The 26781-nt window shown below is 40.5% G+C and overlaps 3 protein-coding genes across 3 annotated transcripts; all 3 read right to left on the bottom strand.

Moving 5' to 3' along the window:
* Positions 1–8916: 8916 nt before the first annotated feature.
* On the bottom strand, positions 8917–13148 carry and2 (actinodin2). The gene is made up of 5 exons (XM_053437926.1): positions 13076–13148; positions 12024–12068; positions 10806–10969; positions 9560–10444; positions 8917–9327 (listed from the first exon to the last, which is right to left on the bottom strand). The coding sequence occupies exons 1-5, from the start codon at positions 13146–13148 to the stop codon at positions 8917–8919; spliced, it is 1578 nt and encodes a 525-aa protein (XP_053293901.1).
* A 4117-nt stretch (positions 13149–17265) lies between these two features.
* On the bottom strand, positions 17266–22168 carry LOC128454390 (COP9 signalosome complex subunit 9). The gene is made up of 3 exons (XM_053437785.1): positions 21970–22168; positions 20954–21026; positions 17266–17901 (listed from the first exon to the last, which is right to left on the bottom strand). The coding sequence occupies exons 1-3, from the start codon at positions 22063–22065 to the stop codon at positions 17864–17866; spliced, it is 207 nt and encodes a 68-aa protein (XP_053293760.1). The 5' UTR covers positions 22066–22168; the 3' UTR covers positions 17266–17863.
* A 1028-nt stretch (positions 22169–23196) lies between these two features.
* On the bottom strand, positions 23197–24120 carry apoda.1 (apolipoprotein Da, duplicate 1). Its single transcript, XM_053438659.1, has 4 exons — positions 24004–24120; positions 23729–23850; positions 23552–23637; positions 23197–23432 (listed from the first exon to the last, which is right to left on the bottom strand). The coding sequence occupies exons 1-4, from the start codon at positions 24118–24120 to the stop codon at positions 23197–23199; spliced, it is 561 nt and encodes a 186-aa protein (XP_053294634.1).
* Between the last annotated feature and the right edge of the window lie 2661 nt (positions 24121–26781).

Here is a 26781-nt window from a genome sequence, read left to right as displayed (position 1 = left end):
TCATTTCGAAAAGCAATATGGCACAAGCTCACAGGCCGGCCCACACAGGGGAAGAGGGAAGTTCATCTGAGTGTACGCCATCAGTCTGCCAACCCCCAGCAGCACATCGAAAACGTCTGCCATTCTTCAGGCTGCAGTCCTTACAGAGTGGATTTAACTTCTCTTCACTCATCACGCCATTTATTCAAAAATCCTCCCTTCATTCCCCTGCCTGACTTTCCCCAGGAGCCTGCTGCCTGATCAGGATCAGAAAACAGGAGGTGATTTCAAATTACTGCAGCTGCAACACTGACAAGAGGGTTCGAACTGCAGACTGTACATTAGACTGTGTATTAAGATAGATGATGCGTCTCCCACTGAACCATAATGAAGCCAGATATCCTATATGGGCACTGACATCTTGTATTGGTGACGTCTCATCCTGTTTTCAGAGCATGAAATATCTAAACACTTGAACGTGCATCGGTGAGATAATAAATGTACTTTGATTATTAACTTTGATTCATGTAACATCTGCTGAAATGGAGGAGGCAGGGTTCATGACTTGTACTACAGCCGGCCACCAGGAGGCAGTCTCAATGTTTTAGCGGTGACTAAATTTGTGAAACTCAAATGCTGCAGAGCTAAGATAATCATTCAGCAATTGACACAAGGGTTGAGTGTAATGGGATATTGAACAGAGGAAAGTTGCTGTCGTGTGTTTTTTTATTCCATCTTGTTCCCATGAGATTCTGACTGGATCTCAGGTTCAGAGATCAACACGACATAAAGGTGAAGAACTGACTTAAGAAGAGAGCGGTGATGGATTTATAAGTCTATGTGATGTGAACAGCCCCGCTGCCACTCCTTTTTTCTTGGGAGCGAGAGCCGGACTTCTTTCTTGGGTTAAAAAAATCCCTAAGGTTTCACTTTTGTTGTGGACTCTTTACTTTTAGAATATGGAAAGCAAAGAAACATATTACATTTTTGATGAGAGACTGAGTTCAGTAGAGGAAAGACCGTAGCTCAGAAGTGATGACATGACTTTTCTTCAATATAGTCTCCTTGCAACTGCCCACACTAGATTTTTGCCAATCAGATTTCAGATGCAGAGAAAAGTGACTCAAGAAACTACAAACTGGCTCAGCCCTGTCTTCACTTCACAAGAGAGCTCTCCCACGGGGCTCCTCAAACATTACAAACTCAAATTAATCCGATGAAACAACAAAATTACCTCTGCTTCATAATTCAGAAGTAGAAACAGTCTCTTGCAGGCCTGGCAGGGGAAGCTCCAAAATGTTCTAAGTGCAATTACTGCTTTGCAAAGCTGCAGACTTCTTTCTTTTTTGATGAAAAAACACAGAAGGCTGGATTTATTAGAGGGGGGGGGGGGTGTTTAAGCAGGAAAATGTTGGGAACAGAAGAAGCTCTGTTCAGCAGTTTATAGTCTCTGTGGGGTTTCTCTCCGTGTTTGTGGTCTTGCTGTTGACTTGGATTACAATGAAAGTTGACAGGACAACAGGGTGATAACAGAGGTGCAGTTATTGGTTCACTCCCACATCTTCATTAAAAGGTACTGCAGCAAAGATCCGCATTATACTGCCACGTCAAATTATAAATTGAAAATATAATCAGCTGGATTTTAGCAGAACAGATAAGAATTCACACACATAAAAGAGAAATGTTCTGGGGAGTAACGCTTTGCTCTCGCACTTACTCTCGGGGTAACATCTGCAGTAAATCAGTTAGAGCAGAAAATACATCTATATGCAAAAAGTTCATTGGGCTATTTAATTCAAAAAAACAAACTGAGGGGTTTATGCAGCGCTGACCTTTCAAACGACTCACTCTCTCTGTCTGTCACACTCACTTTCTCACAACTTTTTGTCTCCCACTCTGCTTATCATTTGCATTTTCCATCATCTCTCTAAAATAGAAATATAATGCAGAGAGCAGAGAGCGGAGCACAAAACATAATTATCATCTGTAGCACCAGTGCAGGGGTCCCTACAGATTGCTACAACACAAAGCCCTGTCAATGTATGGCTATGGTGTACCTTTTTTCTCTTTATTGCCTCACTCATATAAAAAGCAATACCCAGGACGAGGGAAAGAAAATGAAATCCCACTCTCCAAATTGCTCCTTTAGACTCAATCAGTCAACTGTTGGGGAGAGAAGAGGGCCACCAACCTCAACCAGCTGCAAACCACACTCTCCTCCACCATCCATCTCTGTGCCACTCGAACTCCGGTCAACTCAACAGTTCGTTTCACCGTCGTTTGTGTTGCATGCAGCCAGCATTATATATGATAGTCCACCTGCATACCAAGAGGAGAATAGGTCATAAATGTCTGTCTGGGCAGAACTGGACAAACTAAATACTCGTTTATGAGAAGAGGTTGCTAGCTAGAGTTGGGGTTTTTTCCTCAAACTTTTGTCCCTCAAACAGAAGCTGACCATGAACTCTTCATGCATAATGTATAGATGTAGGTTTGTTGCACAGGGATATAAATGTGGTGACATGAATAATTCAGGATAAATGTCTGGGGAATATAGGGGCATTTGTTTCCCAGCATCTATCTATCTAACTATCTATCTATCTATCTATCTATCTATCTATCTATCTATCTATCTATCTATCTATCTATCTATCTATATATCTGTCTGTCTGTCTGTCTGTCTGTCTGTCTATCTATCTATCTATCTATCTATCTATCTATCTATCTATCTATCTATCTATCTATCTGTCTGTCTGTCTGTCTGTCTGTCTGTCTATCTATCTATCTATCTATCTATCTATCTATCTATCTATCTATCTATCTATCTATCTATCTGTCTGTCTGTCTATCTATCTATCTATCTATCTATCTATCTATCTATATTGGACAATTTGTGTCCAATAACTGTGTGACTAGTGTGACTGTGCTCATATATCATTCATAGACTGAAGCACACAGATTCCTAATGCTAGCTTAGCTTAGCATAAAGCCTGGGTGTAATGGGAAGCAGCAAACCTTGTTTCTTATATACTGAATTTGGTTAAAGTCTAGATTTTATAATAGGGACTAATAACGGACGGATAATGTTGATTAAGTTACATTTCACACTATAAATCATTATGACATTATTGCAATTGTCTATATAGGATTATTGCATTTGTACCTTTGACTTATTAAATTGATATTTTACTAAGTTCGTGTTGATCATCGATCGGTAATGATTTCGGTGGAGACGATTAAAGGTTCATTCACAAATCAGAGCCGTCCGACAGAGGTGGACCCAGCTCACATCTCACTGGGCGAACTGGTGCCCCCCACAGTTTGCATCGCAGTGGTGGATATAGAAAGACGTATTAATTAATTACTCCATTTTCTTGCTGATCATTCTTAAGAACACTCCTCTCCTCCTCCTCCTCCTCCTCCTCCTCTCCTCTCCTCCTCTTCCTCCTCATCTGACTCCTCCTCTGACTCCTCCTCTGACTCCTCCTCCTCCTCTGACTCCTCCTCCTCCTCCTCCTCCTCCTCCTCCTCTCCTCTTCTCTCCCAACTGCTTGTGTAATGCACCTCCGCTGGTTGCTTGGCAACCTCACCATGACAACAGCATCCTGTGATGTCACTGCTCCCAGCTGTTGTTTGTCAAGAAGCAGTTTCAGCTCATAACTTCCACTAAACCCACAACTTTACATTCACACTCTGGTTTTCATACAGACTGAGTTACTTAGTGTTCCAGTCACAGGAGCTGGGGGCAGATTCTCTTCATCACATCCAGACTGACTGTGAAGACCTGAAGCAGATAGGTGTAATTCCTGGTGATCCTGCTGTACAGATGTGTGACTCCACTGAATTTTCAATCCACATGTTGTGAAAATTTACTGTGGATCTGATGAGACTTCACACAATGACCATGTAACAGCTGATATATTGACTTTGGCACTCGTATAAGGTAATGAAGGTCTATTGGTATTTCTGTGTATTGTCAATATTTGTATGGATTCATGTGCATCTGTTGTTTTATTGATATTCGTTTTGTTTCTCCGCTCTTTTCTTTTCTATTGTCCCTGTATCCTCATTTTAATTCTAAGATTGAAATACGAGTGGGTCCATCCATCCATTCCTGGGTTTGTCTGACTGTCAGAGAGACGCAGGAGAGAAAAGGGTTGATTTCTCTCCGATGGCAGATGAATTCATCAGTTATTTAGTAATTAACAGGAAACAGGCAGCCGTGATAAAGCAGCAGACTGAAGGCGTCGCGGTTTGACAAGCTGAAAGGCGCTTATCTTAATATCATAATGTTTAAAATACACAGCAATTATTCTGCAGGGAGGCGTGAAATTGATTGCAAACATTTTCTTCTTCTCTTCCTCGCACTGTTTGATCTCTGCTCCCCCGACACGACCTCTGATGGAATTCAATTTGGAGCAACGACACTTTCATGCATCTCACCTGAAGATATCAAACTTTCCTCTGCGGTGATGAAGAGTTTTTTTTTACATGTATCAGTGTATGATTAACTGATCAAGACAGTGAGATGTTGATTGAGTGTGAGAGTTTTGTGTTTTTAAAATCTGAAATGTTTCGTCTTGAATCGACTCCTCCAGCATCTGTCTCTGACGTTTATTACAGTTTTTCTCCATTGCTTTGGGTCATTTCACGAAACAGAAATGACATTCTCAAAACAACACTGGGCACTTGTTCACAACAGATTGGAATATCTCATTCCTTTAATCAAATTGCAATTGTATTAGCACATCCTTGCAATGACAAGTACAATTTCCAACAGCTTGCACAAATTTCAAATGATTTAGAACACCTTTGCAAACGGTTAGGAACAATTGCCTTCAGTTAGCCCAATTACCAATTGAATATATATTGCTGGTGAAAACTGACTGTCGCTTCTCAGTCAAGTGGTTGTTCTCTGCAGAACATGTTGGCATAATTTCATTGTGTACATCATCACCTGCACAATAGTTCACTCTACTGTCAAAATCGTACAGGCACATAATACCATGAAAAACATCATGGTATATACTGTAATAAGGATATCTTGGATCATTGGCTTAATTTTCAGGTGCAACTAGAACTTTAGTAATCAAGGTTGAGCTTCACACATCTGATCACCAGTCACACAGTAAGTTTACAGTTTTTCTCAAATGCTTTGGCTCATTTCATGAAACAGAAATTACATTCTCAGAGCTCTAAGTGCAATTGGCAAAATAGCCCATATGGTTCAGCACAACTACATAGATCACCTTCAAAAGGTCATATCTCACTATGCCAAATTTTAGTTTTGATGTGCTTATTGTTTGACAGTATATTGTGCAGTACACATTCCCTGTTACTGTAAGCACGATGTATGGCAATTACTGTAACAATTTCCATGGCAGTATGAGTTCAATAAACATATTTTATGTGAAACCTTGAATTCATCTTTTTTCTGTTTGATACACATAATATTCTGGAAAGAAAACATCTACTGTAACCATTCAGTGACCATTCAAGGACTGAGCCAAGATTGAAATGTGCACATGAGGGATAATTCTATGGTCCACTGCCCTACTGACTAAACATCTAAACATTTTGACCTGTAGTGTTTAAACAATGCCAAAGGGACTTTTCATTTTGGGGGCACTGACTATTTGTATGAGAAAAGGATTTAGTTTTGACTGATGAGTTTGCTGTTTTGGGAGAGATATGACCTTTTGCAGGTGTGCTATAGAGTTTTGCTGAACCATCTATGTTATTTTGAGAGATGAGCCACAGCAACTATTTATATGAGAAAATGATTTGGTTTTGAAACTTGAGTTAACTGTTTTGGGTGAGATATGACCTTTTGAAGGTGATCTATGTAGTTGTGCTGAACCATATGGGCTATTTTGCCAATTGCACTTAGAGCTCTGAGAATGTCATTTCTGTTTCGTGAAATGATCCAAAGCAATGGAGAAAAACTGTAAAACAGCCCCGACAATCAGGCTGAGATGGAGACAGAGACTCATTGAGGCCGACACTTGTGACAGCAGGTGTGTACAGATGGCAGACCTGCGCTGACTGAACCACTGACAGCCTTGTAATTCTCCCAGCACCACCTGCTGGAAGCCGCATGTCAATATGAGGCTTCACGCTCCAAAAATGAAGCGGAATCAGCTCTGCAGTGATTCGCTTCGTCTTATCGCCGCTGCAGCTAAAATGTTTAAAGATATTTTCAAGAGATGAATTCATTGAGGTAAGAGGGAAGGAAACAAAACAGTAGGACTAAAGGAGTTTAAAGGACTTAAAAAACAAAAGACTACCTCCACCAAGCTTCACCAAATTTCACATCAAACCCCTTAAATACGCCTGATTTATTTTTTCAAGACCAATGGATTACTCCTCCAGGAAATCAGTGAAAATGTCTTTTAAAAATTGCTTAAAAATGCTAAATAAATGTACTGATTAGTCCTGATCCACGCAAAAAATCTGAAGGGTTTCTTCTCTTCATACTGCATCCTAGAAATACTTTCTTTAGTTTTTGCGTAATCCTGCTGAAAACCAATCAAACAAATAAACAAATAGACCGGGGTGAATCATAGCCACATTAGCGGAGGTAAGATTAACATTAACAGATATAAGTTCATGACATATGCTCAGTTGTAACACTGACAACTCATAAGCACATATGAACCATCACGTTTACACTGAAAATACATGAACTACTTTGACATGAAGTACAACACAACACAACACAAGGGAAGAGCTGCACTGAAAGTTGTGGATTGAACATATTTTAACTTAGTGCCTCAGTTAGTCAGGTAAACTTTGTAAAAAGTGGTTTTAAAAACTCAGAGTAATAAATTGATTGACTTTCACTATGAAGTGATAAAAAGCCTCCTGTGCTACATTCTGAACAATTTATCGTTACATGTACTGAAGCACACTCGACCATCCTGCCTGTGTGTTGCTGCAGGCAGTTTTGAATTCCGGTACTGCAGGAGAACGAAGCACAAGTCCAAACTTTACAGGACAACAGCTACAATTAGGAACATACTTCCCCCAGGTTTTTCTGGAGTGTGGGTTGTGTTCAGGAAGCCATTACTGGGCCTGACTGCGTGTTATCTGCCTTTAAACCTGTCAGTAGCAGCGGCAGCGGCTGGACTTGTCTCCTCCAGGCGACTTGTGTGTGTGTGTGTGTGTGCGGGGAGCTGCTGAAAAGTTGAAGTGAAAAGCAGACGGACACTCCTTGTAGTCCACAGCTGCAGCTCATCTTTAAGTTATGACTTTTCGGCTGTGGAGCAGAAAATAGCCCAGTTTGACTCAGTTACTCTGAAATAAAGACGCCTGCAGAGTGGGAATACCTTCACTCATCACCCGTGAGGAGAGGAAGACTTGAACTGCATTTATTTAGAGAACTGTGATGTATAAATGATAATTGTTGTGCTCATACAGCATATCATTAGTTCCACTGCATTATGGAGACAAATACCAGTGCAAGCAGCCCTTTGTAGGGAATCAGCTCTCATCTAGAAACAACAACCAAGATAGACTTTTGGTTTTTGGGATAAGTCTTTATTTGTCAGTTATTACTTCCCGTTTAATCTAAGAGATAATAGATCACTTCGTCGATTTTGTTCTGGGTCGGAAGTCATTTATTGTTTAAGTGAGTAATGATAACTCAGATTTTCTTATTATTAAAAATAATCTTGATAAATGTGAAAAACTGAAACAGCTTCTGGAAATCTTTTGAAGTTCCAGAGACTTTTGTTACAGATACAAAGTGGCAGCAAAACAAATCCAGCTGTATGTGTGGTCAGATATAAAGGAATAATTCTTAAATATATGAATATCAATCTTGATCCTATGATAAATATTTGGTAAAAAAAATATGGGGAGCAGCTGGTAGTCAAGTTGTTTGGTCAAATACCATATCTCACTTCCTGCGTTTCCTTTTCATATATTTACTCTCTCTGTTTAATTAATTAAAAAATGCCAAGACTATTGGCATAAACTATTGGATGTTTGTTCCTTTATTTGTCAGCAGGATTATAAAAGAAACACTTTTACCACCGATTACCACGAAACTAACTGGAGGTATGGGGACAAAATGTTGGTAGAATTGATAATTCTGCACAGTCTATATCATAAGTGGTTTTTCTATGTGGTGTGAAATCATGCAAAACGCATATTTCTGGTGATTATGCGTAAATATGAAATTTGAAGATACAGCAACATATTTACATAATAGCGGAGCAAACACCGGGGCAACATGCTGCCTATTTACTGGGATAGCTGGGGATTGATGTGCTGATATACTGTCAGTACATTTAGGAGGATGTGGATGAAAATATTAATTATATTATAAAGTCTTTATATTTCTGACTTAGAGGGATTCTGCTGCTGTTGTCACTTGTTTGGATATTTCTTTATCTTTAGCAGTTGAGCAGATGTGACTGAGGCCTCAGTGTTGACATTGTGAAAGAAAACTCAAATCTTTTTCCTTTTTTTTAAATCTGGTTTTATTTAGAACTTCAAAAAAACTAAACAGATGAAGTACGGTAAGTGAAAGAGAAACTGTGGTAAACAACATTAAATACACTCAGGATAATTCAAATGGAAACAGAGAATGTACAACAGAGAGAAATTCTTGCCCTCAGACACATGATCAAACTACACCTACCCTATCACACTTCTATACAGACAACTTTTTTCTACAAACATAAATACATGAAGTATTTAATCCACAGGTTTCACATATTGCTCTGTGAAACCTTCAGACTGTGTTGGAAAATCAGATTCACTGTGTGATATCTGCAACATTTTCTGAGTGATTTGATCGTTTTTTAATAAGCTGATGAAGTCTAGAGGGTTTTGGTCCATGAAGTCCAGCAAGCTTGGGCACGATGGAGTTTGCACCACTTTCCTTTATAATCTATCAAAAGCTGTTGATTCAGTGGTTACATCTGAGATCTACTTGTGCTGGTTCATGACGCTCTTGAGGAAGTCTTCAAAGCGTGGGACTGCAGACTGAGGGACCGGGGTCTCCTCGGCGGGCTGGTCGGCAGCGGGCTTGTCGGCAGCTGCAGGCTCTGCAGCCGCAGGCTCGGCGTGGCGCAGGCGGCAGTTGTAGTCGACCTCGGGGTCGCAGTCGGGGTCGGGCAGGATTATGCCGTGTCCTCTGGGCGTCTCTGACGCAATGCCGGACGGTGAGGCGAATTTCCCGCAGGTGGGGTCGAAGGGATGGCAGAGGGGCTTGGCTGGAGCCTTGATGTCGGCCTTGGCCTCAGAGCCAGACTTCAGCGGAGTGCAGTCTTTGTCGTAGTGCACAAAGCAGTCATGGCCCTCCTTGGTCTTGCCGGGGATGCCGAGCTTGGAGCGGACCTGGTCGATCGATCAATTGATTTGTGGTTTTTGGTTTAAAACAGATGAAAAAGTAGATCAAAGATAGGAAGTGAAAGCATTATGAAACACCAATTCTTACTTTAAAAACATTATTTAATAAACCAACAGAGAAAGGGAAGAATTACCACAACCATTCAACAAGCGAGATTACACTAGGTTAGTCAAAACATTCAAACGAATCAATCCTATTAGCAGGACTTCAAATTCAGACCTGGGACTGTGGGGGGGGCTTGCGCAGGGCAGCGGCGGCTGCCAGTATGCAGTATGGATCAACGCGAGGGTCGCAGGCCAGAGGAGCAGCAGGAGGTGCGTACTGAGCCTTGGGGGCGTACTCCAGGACAGGCTTGGTGAGGCCTGACAGCTTGGTGGCGGTCAGCGGGTTGCAGCCACCGTCAAACAGAGGGTTGCACTGCTGCTCTTTGGGAGCCTCCACAGCAAGGTCAGCAGGAGCAGCGACGTGTGAAACACACAGGGGGTCGACGGCTGGGTCACAGCTGGGGTAGAGCCGGTGGTAGAAGCCTGATGGGGACTTCTGGACCAGGAGGGGCTTGCAGTAGGGGTCCTTGGGGTCACATTTGAGTGCGGCGTAGGATGGGGCGGGGCCAGAAGCTGGGCGGTAGCCATAAGCTGCCCTCAGGTGGTACTGCAGACACTCAACATCCTCTGGGCTGCAGATCCTCAGCAGCTCGGTCTTCTGATCTGCGCTCAGGAACGGCTCCAGGACAGGGGCGTAGGTGTAGAAGCCAGTGGAGCCCTTCATGGGCATGGGCAGCATGGGGGTGAGGATGGGAGCTGGGAAGTGAACTGGCACTGGCTTAGGCTCTGCTGCCACTGCCTGGGGGAAGAGGGGGAAGAGGCAGTAGGGGTCGATGTAGGGGTTGCACATCTTGACGGCGGCAGACTTGATGGAGGAGGGCATCACCGCTGCAGCCTTGGGCTTGCTGGTGGACTCTGCAATGCATTCTGGGTCATCAGAATCGGCGCAGGTCTTGTAGATTTCACTGAGGTGCTTGAGGTAGTGGTTGAAGGTGGGCCCCTCCTCTGACCTGTGCTTGTTCTGCAGGTAGGCCATGTAGAGACGGTCCAGATCCTCAACCTGAAGAGCAGGAGGGAAACGAGACAAAATGAATAAATCCTCCAGATCTCAGATGATTCAGATGCAACAAAGGAAGAGACAAAAATAAAAATAAAACTAAAAGAATTCAGAGAAACCCTCTGTGGAGAAATGCATGTAGTTTTTTAGCTTGCTATCTTGTTTCTCAAACCACAGAGCTCTCCCTGGCACTGAGAATACCTGCTGGAACACGAGCTGCATTAAAACCCACATTAGCATTTTAAGAGGGTAACGATAATTATATAATCATGGGCTGAGCATAAAAGAATAACTGCTCTGATTTTTAAAACCTCAGCGAATAAAGACGCTCTGTTTTGAAACTATTTCATCAAGCTCCACTCACTCCCTCCTGGTTGTGGCTGTCCATGAAGTACTTGTACCATCCCCAGAAGTCCGGCAGGCGTTTGAACTGGGGCACAGCCATCATGTGGACGTTCCTTCTGTTCCGGACGAGTTTCTTCAGGGTAGCCATGGCCTCGGCTTTCACATCAGCAGACACTGCAGTCACTGGCGGGAGAGAACGAGGAGATTGTGATTAAGCTGTAAATTGAATTAAAGGTGAATAAAATATTGTTTGGACCTCGTGTCTTTATCTGATCAAGTTATTTTAAAAGTTTGTCACAGTTAAATCGTCTATATTTCAATATGTTTCCACATCCAAGAGTAAGTGAAAGTTTATGATGTTATTAAGTTAAAAGTTTAATATTTCAGTGAGACAGACTTATTGATTTTCTAGCTGACGGCTCGAAACGTGGTATACAAAATTTGTTTTAGTCTGTACAAAAAACAAGGTGAACAAAGTCATTTTATGGAAGGTTATGTTGTAACTTAATACTTCATTGAGTATTGCAAAGACATCCAGCTGAAAGCTACAGCTTCATGCTTATACAGCCACAAAAAAGCAAACAGTGTATTTAAAAAAAGGATTTCTGACTGTTTGTATTCTGGTCTCTTTATCATTTTCATATTTTTGGATGACATGAATGAGACGTTCTTTTGTATTTAATTGTAAATGATGGACTACATCATGTTCTTTCATGCTCCTGTTAGTTTATCCTCACAGATCAACTTGTAAATTCATAAACTCAATACAACAACATCAGAAGACTATGGCCTCAGGAATCTCAACAGAGTAACTATACTTCCATTATAACTTAATATACTGAATACTTTCCATTTCATGAATCTGTTATTGTTTGATCCATTAAATATCAGTTTAAAGTAAATAGTAATATTGGCCATCGTGAGTTGCCAAAGACGACCTTTTAACATTTGCAATTATTGTTTTTTAAATTTAATTTCATGCAAATAAGTACAGGATCTGGAATTAAGTATTTTATTTGATGAGATAAAACAGCAAAATTGTTGTCAGTTCATTTTCTGTCAACAAATTGTTTTAGCTCCAAATTGGATTTGACCAGATTGTGTTTTATTGTGATCACCACCTTTAAAACTTAAATCAATGTTGTCCTTATTCAGTGCAGATTTACAGTAGATGCTCTCTCTGCTTTTTAAACGTCCATCATTTAAATATCCTAAATGCCACATCACAGGTCCTCACCTTCCTCCTCCCTGTGCTGCTCCAGTGGCACCGCCCCCAGGAACTCTGTAAAACACAGGCAGCAGCCACATTAGCACCAGCAGGGAGATTATTAGACTGGATCCAGATGTTGAGCTTTCCCTAACATCAGGGGAAAATGCTGAGCAGCTAATAAGCCCCTGGCTGAGACACGGCAGGTGCTGGGACTCTGGCGCCCGGGTTCAGGCTGCACCCCGTCGATTAAACCCCCCCGACCCACAACCCCTCCACCCCCCTGCAGCCTCATCCACTCTCAGGTAGGCTTTGAAAACCAGAGCAGGGGAGTTTATGCAACTAATGGGGACCTCCTTAAAGTAAACCTGTAAAAGTACAAAGAGTGGACCCCCACATAAACCAACTACCTATACACTGTAAACGTAGAAGATGGGAAGGGGGGGGGACATGTCTGTGTGCATCCCTGTTTGCACATGTCGGATATATAGCTCCACAGGGGGGGGGTCTAAAGATGTTTATGGACAACTATAAGGATTTTTGAAATGCTTAGGTCATTAAACCGATTTCCTCTTATATATACATATACATCCCTCATTAAGAGATTTAAGTAATACAGTGACGTAACATTTTAAGTGAGGCCTCTAGTTAAAATCCTACTTTTAAAAAAGTACAGAAGTATGAGCAAGCCCATGTGACTGTGATATAAATTTAATCAGTTAACGTAGCTACTGTACGTTATCTGTGAATGTGTCATATTTCACACACTGATCATGAGCCTTATAAATAAAATCCCAGAGTAACTTCTGTCGAAATCTGTCGGATAAGAGTCAAATGTAGAAAGTTACATAGTTTGTACTTAGGTAAACTACAAGTAATTTAGAATAGCTTCCATTTTACCTGTCGTCCAACTATATTAGGTTCAATTCAATTTTATTTGTAGAGCACCATAGACAACATTATCTCAAGGCACTTTACTTAGTAAGATCGAGACCTTACAATATTACAGAGAAACCAGATGTTCCCACATCCAGTAAACACTTCACAACTAAAACTGGTCAGAGGATTAATTGTCGTCTCACCTGGTAGCAGAACGATCGCTAACAGCAATCCTGTGTGGATCAGGGAAAACGATGGTCGTCCCAAACGAGCCATTTTCTGTGTTATCTTCTTCCTGGAGAAAAGAAATACAGACAAATATAATATTCAGTGATGTAACAGAACTGTATTTTCTGTACGAACTTCTAACAGAAAAAAACTGTAATATCATAATGCGCTTGACTTGAATCCATTCGTTTTTGTGTGAGTTTTGCAGAAGGATTTAGAAATCCATGAGAAGACAATTCACTTGGACTGAAGAGACAGCTTATATTTTATTTAACTGGCTGCTGCCAAGACAATGAGGAGGATTGGGGACATGTTGTAATGGAGCTTTTCAGAGATTAGAGACACTTCAGTTCTGTATATCAGAATACCAAACAGAGAGCAAATGGACTGAATAATCAAACTGGCAAAAGATTGAACTATGCTATGTGTGGAACGATACAGAATTACAGAGATGATCTTCTTATGTTTCACTCAGGCTTATAAATCCAACCCCAAAAAGTTGCATAAAAGTTGCAGTGGCTTTAAAAAACACACACACATTTGTCCTTACCTGCAAAGGTGCTGAAGATGTGGCCCTGGATCAAGCCTCTTGAGGGGGGGTCTTCCTGCACAGAGCTCTCAGCTGTCTAAACCGTCTACCTCTCTGCTCCCCTGTAAAGGACACACGGGCAGGGAAACATTTTTAAGGAGCCCCCTTGATCATTAAAAACAAAAAGGCATGTCGTACGGCTCCGGCGTGCTGTTAGGCGCTCAGGGATTGGCTCCTGAGCTGCCACTCGTTCAACCAATAGGGGTCCTGTAATTAGGAGAGGTGAGCAGCACGGCAGCTCTCAGCAGAGGAACATTAACAAGGTGCCATTTAGCGCCGGGTTTCTTTCCTCACAGGTTTGGAATTCGGGGTCATCGTGCGAGGTGACACTTTGTCTAAGCCTCTAGTTGATTTTCCGATTTGAAAAAATTTACATAAATTGCTCAGTGGGTGTGAACTTAAAAAACTCTGAGCTGTTAAATCCACTCAACAGGAGGCCTCCGTTTCTGGGGCACCGATTTATGAAGAAGTGCCTGCGGCTGTGGCCGGGGTGGCTCTGATAAAACATGCAGTGGAAACAGGAGAGCAAGAGCTAGTGGTGATATTCATGGCACTTTCCTGATGATGCACCAGGAAATGAAAAACATGCATAAACACAAAGTAGATACCGACAGCTTCCTGAACTGGAAAGAAATTAAAATGATTATTTCTTTCAGTGCATCATCTCTTTAAAAGGTCAGCATGGAAACAGACTGCTTGAATAAAACATACCTCTGAAATATCAGCTGCATTGCATCACTTTATTGACACGTGTGTGATTGATATAGTCCAGGATTAGAGGAGTGTGAGTCCATTCATTGATGCAATGATGCAGCTTCTAAGCAGTGGTTGCACCAGCCTTGATAACTTTCAACAAGTTTGACGGACTAATGTCTCATGAATGTTACTCAGCTCAAATCTCTATCAGAACGACAAGTGTATTTAAACCATCTCTCATTTTAAAAAAAACATTTTAAAAGGCCCCTTTCTTACACGTGCATGTTTTTTTTTATTGGACAACATGGAAGCTGGAGTCATTAGAGGCACAAGGCCACATACAGCGGGACACTAATGAAGCAAACTGCTGTAGAAGCCATGAGGAGCAGCATGCCAACACCACTGTTTGTTCGGTGCAGGCGGATTGTGCCACGTAGCCTGTACAGCCTGCGTCAGAACAACACACACACACACACACACACACATTTATATAGGTGCTTAACAGCATATACAGCCCTGTCAGATGGACCCTATTATGCACAAACCCCTATGTTCCAGATGTTTTCTTTTCCAGTCATTTTAAACAATTTATTGTATTAAAGTAAATAAAATGTTTGGGGATGTTTGTTTTCAGGACAATATAGTGGCCAGATGTTCACAATTCTTGAATTATTTTAGATTGTATTATCTAGTTTCCAGTCATAGTTTTTCAATGAGTTGACCTCCATCACAGTATTTCAACAAACCTCCTCGTAACTGTAGAAGTACTTTGGCTGTGAATCACTTAAAGCAACAATATGCAGCTTTTTCTGACTTTAAATAGCAGCTTCAATATTAGTTTGATGGTTCACTGAGTTGGAATAGAGAGAAGATTTCCTTTTTCATTCTCCCTCCTCAGACTGAGAGTCTGCTCTTGTAAATTCAGTGAGTGGCAGATTAAATTGGTAGAATCAGGCCCAGGAAATTCAAGAGTAATGTTGAACCGTGGATCAGTTCATTAAAAAAGAGCGTTTGTCTCCAATATTCAGCCGGGCTACTTTTAAAATATGAAGGGTTGGCTGGATTTGATACAGCAGCAGTTCTTCTGGGTCAGGAAGCCGAGGATCGTGAAGAACATCCACCATTTGATAGGCTTTGATTATTTTCCTCTGCAAACAAGTAATCACTTGAGCACGAAGCCTAATCAATCCCAATGTGTTGCTTAGGAGGGCGCTGTTGCTTTACAGCTTTTACTTATTTTGATTCCCATATTTTCTCTATTGCGCTAAAAAACTAAAAAATATTTATCTATTATGGTTATAATGCATTAAGCATCATCGGATCCTCACTTCCTTTATGTTGCTTTTGGTCAAATTCACACTCATATACGTTATACTCCCCATAGCATGACAGAGAATGACTCTGCCTTAGCTGTGATCTCTGCAGCTCTATTGTTTAAGAATAAGTGGGACAGTCACACAAGGAGACAAAAGGAGAGAGCAGCCATCAGGAGATATTTCTTTCTTTTTCTCTACAGGGGAAAAGCGCTTAACAGACTTGGGCTAAAAGAAACAGATCAAGTGTCAGAATCTGTTGAACGTGTTTATGTAAACATTGTAGACTTACAGCTGGGACGGATTCACAATCTTTCAAAGTTGAGTATCAGCAGGACCTTGTTGCTGCTGCCCCATCACTTCTTCACGTAACTTGGATATTCTGGCTTCTTCTCTGGATAGTGGGAGGAAGTGGAGACACAGGCTGTATAAGACACATTTAAATTTAGCATTATAATAACTAAAATAATAACTAAATGTATACATATATTGTTTTTTAGGAATTTCACTCTGCATTAAGAATACCTCCTTTACAGATGAAACCTTCTCTGGAGAGTCCGAATCATGAGTTTCTCAAACCTTTTCAATAAAGTGGATTATCCCCCGACACCTCTGTTAACAAGCCGTGATCCCTGACCCTGTTCCTCATGTTGCAAACCCCAGTTAGACGTCAGTGTGTGTGAACTTCTGGTTAAAGCCCTGTCGACACTCTGTAGTGTAATTAATACCATTGTCTTGTACATGACTGTGGAGCATGTGCCGACAGCGCAGTTCTCAGTTTTGCTGAATCTGTAGAAGCTGGTAAAAACCTACACTTTGCATTTTGTGCTCTTCAAAGCCTCTTATCAGTCTCTGCTGGTGCTGAACAGTAATAAAGGCCCCATATGTTCTGACCTTCACCTCAGCACTCTGACTGGTGCTGATGTTGAGGGAGTGTCTCAATATACAGTAAACACTCTGATCAAATCTACCTGAGTGATGAACTGAGAAGGAAAGATACCATATGCTGCAAAGTAAAAGCTTTTTGAAGCCGTCTTCTCAGACAGTGTAATCTCCGGTTTACCTATAGACTGACAGCTGCAGAACACTTTTTATTGCTTCTCAAAGAGGCAGCAAGGTATTGGTTTATGTTTGAAACAGCTCTTAATATATAGGTTGCACGATGCTTTATGTTCTTCAATCTTCACTTCATATTCCTGGAAGAAACTATAAGACAAGTTAGAAGATTTGTCTAATTGAACAATTCAATACTTTAATAATTAACCTTAACATGGATTACATCAAAAATATAGTATGAATGTTTTCTGCTATGATGAAATGGCAAGTGCAAAACATAATACATAGAAAAAAAGAGTGGGATTTTCCATTAAGACCACAACTAACTATTCTTAAATTGTCAATTAAACTACAGATTGTTTCCTAAGTACACTATTTGTGTATATCATGTAAACAAAGTGATAAATGAACATTTCTATTTCTTAAACTCAGATGTTTTCAAATGTATCCACATCCATAAATATAATTCAATTAAGTGTATAGAAAAAAAATCCACACATTCACTGCTTCATTAATCCAAAGTTCGGTTTATTGAGTTTCAACCACAGTCACTTCCATCACAAGCACAGAAGTGTGGTTGCGTAACCACTGTTCACATATGTACAAATGGATAATGCAACCGAAGACACTGTTCTAAAAACCAACGCACAGAATGTATGTGACTATCGCTCACGGTCACACAGAATAATTTAAACAATTTTACCAGACCATCACTTATCATATACCATCTGCAGCATGTTTAAGGGCGACAGCGTATGGAGCCCCTGCCCATCACATGTATAATTATGTTCCTAACAGGTGTTCTCCAGCACACGGAAACCTGCAATCCAGTCGAGGAAGACCCGAAAACACGAGCAAGATACAAGCTCATAATGTGAACATGCCATATATGAAGGAATCCTTGGGATCTTAAGAATTTCACAACATCTGGAGATGGTGACGACTCTTTAAGGATGTTTTTAAAAAAGCCTTAAACTAGGACAACTATGAAGGGAAATTGTATGTCATTAGACAGTAAATGGCCGGTTTGCTTTCCACAAAAAAAAAGTGGCGTGGAGCTGGAGTGAGAATATCATCCATCACTGCTCTGAGGACATGTCTTTAATCCTTCACTGGATGTCATCGTCGTCAAACAGATCTTCAAAATCTGTGGGAGAAAAAAACATAAAACACAATTACTCCACCAAAGTGACATAACAGCTGGATAACAAAACTATGGCTGCGTTTCAAAAGTTTCTGCAGGCCAGGCATTTTCTCATAAAGCGGTCGTTTGGGTCGCAGGGTGATAAAAGTAAAAGGATCTGGGAATGCACTGGGTGAGGAGTCTGCGGGGTGGCCTTCCTGTGGCTCTGACAGTTTGTGAGGTCAGGGGTCAGCAGGAGAACTGCATGAACACGCTGGATAATATGTGCCACATCCTCTGCTGCATTTAACACGCTACAAATCCAGATAAAAGGGAAATACACTTTCATTTTTGCAGACAATCCCTGTTATGAGTTATAGGATTTTGTCTGACCTGTGGTGCTGTACTGGTTATTTACTGCAACTTCTCATTGATATTAAGTTTAAGCTATTTTTACATTCTGTGTTTTCAAGGGCTGTCACAGTTAGTTGATTGACAGTTGCATTGTGACTCCATTTGATAATTGCTTATTCATTTGAATTATCTTTCAAGAAAACAATGCCATAGATTCACTAAAGTGATAATCTAAAGAAATCCACTATCTTTGAGTTTTTGGACTAAAATAATCAAAGTACGTCCACTTGGGCTGTGGAAAATGATTACTGTAAATTTCTGTACTATTGGACACATCAGTGATTACTTAATAGTTGATGAAAGTAATCAGCAGATTGTATCTCCAGTGTTTTCCTGGTAAAATAAAAACTAAGGTTATGAACAAATTATTTTATCAAATTAACCCGTAAAGTGTCGAAAACAGCATCATAAGTCCTCATTTATATTGAACAGTGTGTAATTCAGTCCACATGCAGCGTGTGCAGCCTGAACACAGGAATTTGCTGTGAATACATGTTGTCTGTATGTGAACAAAGTGGCGTTTTCAAACACGTCATCAAACATACAAAACACGAGACAAACAGACATGATGGAAAACAATATTTGAAGCTTAATTAAAAAGGTACAAACACATGACCTGGAATGAAAGACCGGTAACATTACTCCTGACCACACGGTGAGAAAATTGTTCAGCTGTGTGGCAGTTGCTCAATAGATTTTGATAGAAACAGATTGTCTACATGACTATATAAATCTAGAACTACCAGCCTGCGGTTGTGTGTCTCAACCAATCAGTACAGTTTGAGTCTTATGTTGTTTTTGAGGTCATACCGGCCTTGACCTTTGACCACGAAAATGTAAACCGTTCATCCTTGTTTCCAAGTGAACATTTCAAATTTCCATTAATTACCTTATGGAGTTCTTGAGAACATTTGTTCACAAGATTCAGATGGAAAAACAATCTGGAAAGAAAAACGCCTCCAGCCACTGGCTGTCAGCAGCACTCAGGCCAAATGAGATGTTAAGAGGATCTTACTTCCATCACCCACTCCTACAATAAACCGTGGATACAATGACTCAAGACGAGCCTGAATACTACTGCATTTTGAAAATGATTCCAACTACCTGATGCTTCATTTAAAAAAGACTTAGTTTATGTTTAACCATCTTATTTAAACTGCAGCTTCAAATCAGTCTCATATTAAAAACATTTAGGACTAAACCTAAAACAGACCTAAACACAATAAAGTACTTCTCCCACAGAAATCCTGTAGCCTGGATATTTCAACGCAATGTGGAACAACACAGATTAACAGAAACTGTCACAGCATTTGTGCTTCTGTGACTGAGAGAATTAAGCGAGTTAGACAGCGATTGTTTTAATGAATGAACGTTGAAAATCCTTTTACGAATGTAGGCCGGGGATTGGGAGCTGTGTTCAACGAGCCTAGGGACAGTTAAGTGGCGCCCATCTCAATCAGAGGGGGAATAAAGGCTGCCCCCCTAAATGAGCCTCATACAAAGCACATCCACAGAGTTCCCGCTGAGAAGTCTGTGTGGAATCTGTGTTGCATATGGCAAGAGGTTGTGGCTGTTTGATGTAGCAGCGCCTCGAGACAGAGATCACACTCCATTATAAAATGCAGTTTGTAAAAAAAAAGGGGGTGGGGGGGGGGCTTCAAGGAATGTTTTGGGGCCAGTAAAGAAGCTTCCTGCTGTGGAACCAGCAACTGACGCCCTAGGGGTGAAATAAACCCATCATGCGCTAAAAGATTCAATCTGCAGTGACTGACGATTTCCTATTGGACGATGACAGACTCCTTTTAATTACACAGCAAGCAAAAATAACTTTTTATTTATTTACCATTTGTATTTGTAGATCGCTTTAAGAGGATCTTTGCAGCTCAGGGGGACGTAATATAAACGTAACATTTAAATAAATAAAAAATGAATAAAAAGTCAAGAACAAATTCTGTGACAGAGCTTGTGCTTGTTGATTCTGAATCTGTGGGAATCTGTCCTGCTGCCAACATCTCTGGGAAAAGAAAACTTACTAACTGGCATCTGTGGTTTTTAAACACACAAGTTTGGTTGTTGAAAAGAAAACACGTCTTTATCTCACATCAGTTCTTTCTGCATCAGTGTAAACCTCCTTAAATGAAAGTTGAGACCTAGCACATGAAATATGACAAACATCTTTATTTCAGAAAGAAGTCACTAGAGCACAGAACAGAAAATGTGTAACTGCACCAACTTCCAGTCTGCTCTGCATGTGGGTTTGTGTATTTCTCTCGTGCCAAATCACAGACCTACTTCAAAACATCTGCTCACTGAAAGAAATCCTCGAAAACTAAACTCGAGCCAGTTGTAAAGTACAGTGGGCTTAAAATGAAAAACACACATAAAGCAGGAAAATATGACAAAGCTGCTGTAACCAAAATATGGTTTAGAATATAAAAGGTGAAACCAGTGACCCCATTGGGGCATTAAATATCCTTTTAAAGGCATCTCAATCTTATTTCGTTATCTGTTGTTATTAAAAATCATATTATTCTCCAATACAGTGCAGTACATTGAATTGTGAGCATTAGTTTCAGACATTGAGAGAACTCAACATTTCAATGCAGGGTTCAGACTCCAGAGTTTGAGGGACAAGCAGTGAAGAATGCACATGAATCTTTACCGTTGAAGAAGTCTGCATGAACTGCCTTTTCGCTGGCAGCCAGGTCCATGAGCAGTCCTGTGCTTCCCCCAGCCTGTCGGAGAACAAACATGCAGCTCAGAGGCACAGACTCCACACCAGGAAGTCACAGACGAGCCGAGCTAAAGATCACAAGCAGCCTTTCGAGCCGCTCCTCTGAGACATCCAGTGTCTAGACAGCAGGGTCCGGGAATCATGATATTTTTTTTTTAGATATTCTGCGTTTTCAACTCTTTGCTGCATAATAAAATACACTGTTGATGTAAGCAGCACATTTGTGATCACATCCGTGTCAGTAGTCGGATGAATTTTTGTCAAAGAGGACATTTAAAACACCCAGAGTTAACTCAAGGGTCGCACAATACAAAACATGAACTGTACAAGGAATTAAACAACGTTAAATGAACTGGAAATAACTTTAGTCAGACACAAGGTGGCGATCGAGAAGGTTTGGCTTCACTTTTTGGAAGAAGTCGTGTTATCCATCTTTATATGACGTCTGTGATACCAAGTCACAAAGCTAAACTGGTCTCAAGCTGGTTTCAAGAACACGAGTCCAATGTGAATCCGACAAACCCCATCAATGATGAGGAAGACCATGGGACTGGCAGCATCATTGTGCAGAAAACAAACGTGATGAAGAGTTTCCAATGGGCTGTGTTTAGCATTAGCATGGAGTTCATGTTAAAGTGCTTATTGTTAGCTGTCTGGTTTATTTTGTTTGTGTGTTCGTTTCACTCACAGGTGAATTAACGGTCAAATAAAAGTCCCGAGCTAATTAAAACCAATGTGTCACTATGAGGAAATACACATGAACGTTATCATGTGTTAAATATTTAGATATCTACCACTTCTAGCTAAGTGAGTGACTGATAAACAAATACATATTATCCTGTAAAGACAATAACAGAGGCAACGAGAGAAGCTAGCTCCAGCTAATCAGCTCATTTGTTTACGATGCTCGCTGCTATTTGGAATTAGCATGTAAGCTAACAAACCTCGTCCAGGTCCACGTAGGGTCCAGCGCCTTCGGGAAACATCTCATCCACGGCTGGTTTCATGGCGGTGGAGTTGGACTGGTCCTTCAGAGGCATAGATGAACGAAGTCTGTAACATTAATGAGTTTCTGTCACTGGTTTCACACGCTGCTCTAGGCTAGAGAAGATAAACAGCTGGTGTGCTCGAGAAGAAAGGTCCGGAGTGAAAGTCACGTAGCGAGACAAAGGTTCCGCTGCTCCTATGATGAGAGTGTGGCTTCATTCATAATTTCACTGACTTTTTATACCAGATATAGATAGATAGATAGATAGATAGATAGATAGATAGATAGATAGATAGATAGATAGATAGATAGATAGATAGGTAGGTAGATAGATAGATAGATAGATAGATTGATAGATAGATAGATAGATAGATAGATAGATAGATAGATAGATAGATAGATAGATAGATAGATAGATAGATAGATATCATTATAATTTATAGAAGACACACATACACATAAAAGATTGTGTACTTAAGGAAAATTATTAATATAGAAAATGTAGAATTCCACAATCAAATTGTAACTTGTTACCCTCAAAAACTTCTTAATGTTCAACTTGGCAGAAGTCTTGGATTACTATCAATTAAAAACTATATTTATCATCACTATTTTGACATTTTGCTTAAACAATCAAATAACTGATTATATTTAAATATTCCTACTTTAAACACGGATAAACATACAATTCGTTTTATTATAATCGTGTTTGAGTGGTAAAGATTGCACTTTGGAAACAAGGAAGATCGCATGAGGTAAGTTTGACAGACTTTATTCACTCAAACTAATTAGATGTGTCATGCTGTCCAGTCTCTGGTATAATCAGATCAAATTAAATATCATTTGAATCCACATCTTTTTACAGGAAATGAAACCAACATTTTTCAGCCTCCCGGGGCAAAACAGGGCAGAACATTTCTATCATAAAATCACAATCAGCGATGATGTGCAAATAAAAAGGTGGGAAAACTACAATTTAGTATCTGTGCTGTTACACATAAAACAACATCATATCATCTCAAACAAAACAAAAACCCACATAAAACTCATTCAACTCCGGTCTGTTGCACAAACCAAATAACAGAGCCGAGTCTAGACCTCCTGGCCTCAATCATCACATAATATCAGTCATCTTCTCCCTCTAACAGCACCATCTTGTATTTGCACCGCAGCCCCCTGCTGCTCACAGGGTTTTGTCACAGCCCTGCTGCTTGCTGGCAATCATCCTGCTCACGTCGATGTTGTTGTTGCCGAAGGTCTCCTTGGCCTTCTCCACGGTGGCATCGGGCAGGGTTCGTGTTCGGCTCAGGATCCAGGCAAAGTCCACGTGGAAGAGCCTGAGGATGTCCGTGCAGGAATACACCAGGGCCGTGTTGGTGTAGTCCGTGGACAGGATCCAGTACGGGGAGTAGGGCAGGACTGTGGTGCCGAAAAACAAGGAATCCATTACAAATGCTTTCTTCTGTTCATCTGACAAAATCCACTGACGTTACAAATCGACACACAGCAGCAGGAGTTAAATGTATAGTCGTCCTCACCATAGGAGTAACTTATCCCCAGCTTGGCCGGATTCTTAATGTCTTCTACGAGTCCATTGCCTTCGATTTTCCTCAGCTCTCCTTTTCTGTTCAATTCCACACAGTCAAATGTTTAAAAAGAAATACACCTCATGCCATCATCACATCCCAATTTCACATTTGGACAAAGAAACTCACAGTATTTCAGAGCTGACCACTCGGATGGACTTGTCCGTCCTCATGGTGAAGTTGGTCTCGATGCATCGGCCCTTCTCAAACTGGGCCGGCAGTTTGGCAATTTCAAACCACCTGCCCATGAACTGTGAGGGTGAAGGAAAAAGGAAAAGCATGAATAAATCTACATATTCATTCGGTGAGACGTTAAGTTTAGTTTAATTAGCTCCAGCTAAACAAACTATTTTAGTCAAATTCTCTTTTAACATACATCTACACCCAGAGACTATTTTCAGTACCTGCTTGAGGTTGAACGCAGGTTGAACGGACGGTTCTGGACACGGTCCCCAGTGAGGAACCTGAGCCCAGGTGAGTGGCAGAACCAGCACAAAAGCCAGAGCTGAAGATAACTTCATAGTGAGACCGGCCTTTGTTTCCTGCAACAGACATAAACAATGATAATAAGGCTACAAATTACTGAAATGTAACATAAAATACAGTGCCATGCATTCACATCATTACTAAAAGGGAAAGTTTACTTGGCAAATCTTCTAACTATTCAACCTCAGTTCGGGAAAACAAACATTATTATCCTCTTCTCTAATGTGTTTTGCTGTTTTAATATTTATATACTTCACTAGATATTATTCCTTACCTCTGTGGCCTCTTTGCTTCAGACTTGTCTTCTCTTCCTCGGACCAACTCCGCTGTTTGAATTAGAGACGTCGCTCTGCGCAAGGTTTTGCAGCCCTGCCACTCTGTGTCATCAATGGCTGTCTTTGTATGGAGCCTTATTCCAGACTTGAAGCAAACCATTAGCAAATTGGAGTCACAGGGGACATACCAGCAGAAACGTCATAAAGCAATCTGGATGCTCTCCTGCCTCAGATGCACAGAAATGTGGAAGGTTTGCATTTATAGATACAAACTCCATCTGGGCCAATTAAAGTTGAAGAAGTTGGAGGATCCAGTTTATTTTTTCCAACCTAAAAATAATGTGACCTGCATGGTTTTACAAAGCAGTTGACTAAATCAATAGGATTCGATCTAAATCAACAATATTTTTTTCGCGTCACAATTTATCAGGAGCCTTTTGAGTCATGGTGAATATGGATCTGTTCCGATGGCTGTGCTGATTGGTCCACCACTTTAATATCACATTAACTACTAGATGGACAGTCGACCATTTAAATCCATTACAGGTGTGATTTGGAACAACTTTGAAGAGTTCTGACGTCAACAGGTTGATATTTGTGGGGGGGTTTTGCGTCCTCAGCTTCTTCAGGAATTTATTTTTGGCGATCTCCTGACTCTTCATCTAATTAGTGACCAGAGGGTCGGACTGCAGTTTTACTGGGCAGCTGAACAGTATTCCTGACAACAAGAAACTAGAGAATATCCAAATCTTACCACTACAAGTTTATCATTCAGTTTTTAATACTTTTCAATGTTTTACAGGTATAACAGACCCTCAGAGATAATCGTCCTGTCTCATAGTCACACACATAACACTGATCTCCCTGTGTTTATTACACATGCACCAACATCAATTTCCACAAAAAAAGCTATAGAAACATGTTCTTGTTCTGCGAATTTGTTTTAAAGTGCAAGTCAATGCACTGAATTCAAACAAGAAATAAAAAGTCAAGACGCCAATGAAATGCGGAGTGAATCATAACTGCCCAGCAGAGCTGTCGGACTTCAGTTACAAATTAAATTCCACATGGCTCTCCAGCTCTGACGCTGCTTGTTAATAAATCCTATGGACAGGTTCTGTATCAGAGTCTACAGCCTGACTTTTAAATATGTCCTGGTGCAATGAGCCGCAACAGTTTAACACTCAAAGTGGTTTAAACCAAACACTGTCAATTACATGCAAACACTATTAAATGTCGGCTTCCAGACACAGCCACAATTCAACAGACAAGGTTGAACTAAAGAAGAGAAAGATCAGAAGGTTCAATTTCTATCAACTTATTAGCTGCATAAATCAAAGCCTGGTTGAAGGTGTCGGTTTCTGGGTGGAAGTAATGAGCTCGACTGGTCATAGCATGATGAAGAACAAACAATCCCACTGACCTATTCTGTTTCAATGCAGAACAAATCAAAGGTTGAGGAATATTAAAGAAGTGGAATTCAGACTGAAGCGTTTTAGCAAAGCATTTCACACACATACTTTCCTCCATATTTCATCACATGGAGGTTTCTGTCTCATCTCGTCTTTATTTTGTTCATTCGAGTTTTACTTTAGCTCTTCACTCCCTGCAGAGCTGCTGTGATGGTTTGGTTCTTGGATCTTTTTTTTTGTGTCTGTAGATGGCGCTCTTTTCATGTCTTTTCATCCAGGAATTCCATCACTAGTCATGCTGAGCCAATCCAAGCAGTGCTGTAGGAAACACACACCTAAAAAGCCTTTTAGTTATCACAGTAGGCTTCACCATTTTACATGATTTGTTTGTTCATTATTTTGATGTTATTGTTTTAATGCTATATTTTATTGTTTTAATATTATTTTCTTCTATGATCTTATTTTTCTTAGACCTGAAATGTTTCAATCCCGCTTCAGTCATGTAAAACCCTTTGTAAGCGTTTTATACAAAGTGTTGTATAAAGAAGGATATTTTATTATAATTATTAATATATTTTATTATTAGTTTGTTTGTTTGTGAAAGTAATGATCATGACCTAATATACATTTTTAAACAAATGCTATATTATGTGACCTATAGTAAAGACTGTCATGCCACAACACATGAGGTCACGCTGGGGCTCCTGCCACCTGTGTACACTCACACTCATACACACACACACACACAAACACACACAAACACACTGTAGGCTAGACATGTTCAGGTGTGCGCTAACACACAGAGATCATGAGAATAGTCCCTGCTGCTGAAGCACAACAAAGGTCACACAACCTCATCTGTGACCTTTCACAAAACTTACATTAACATACATAACATAATATTATCATTTTTCACCTTTCTAGTTTTACGACTCTTGACACATATTGAATGAACTTCCGCAGCTCTTTTGGCTTTATTACAATAAATTAATTAAATTTGATTATACAC

The sequence above is a fragment of the Pleuronectes platessa genome, chromosome 13 (genome assembly GCF_947347685.1).
Source record: "Pleuronectes platessa chromosome 13, fPlePla1.1, whole genome shotgun sequence".
Classification (NCBI taxonomy): domain Eukaryota; kingdom Metazoa; phylum Chordata; class Actinopteri; order Pleuronectiformes; family Pleuronectidae; genus Pleuronectes; species Pleuronectes platessa.
The sequence above is the reverse complement of the archived record's forward strand: the minus strand, read 5'-3'. Positions and strand labels throughout refer to the sequence as shown.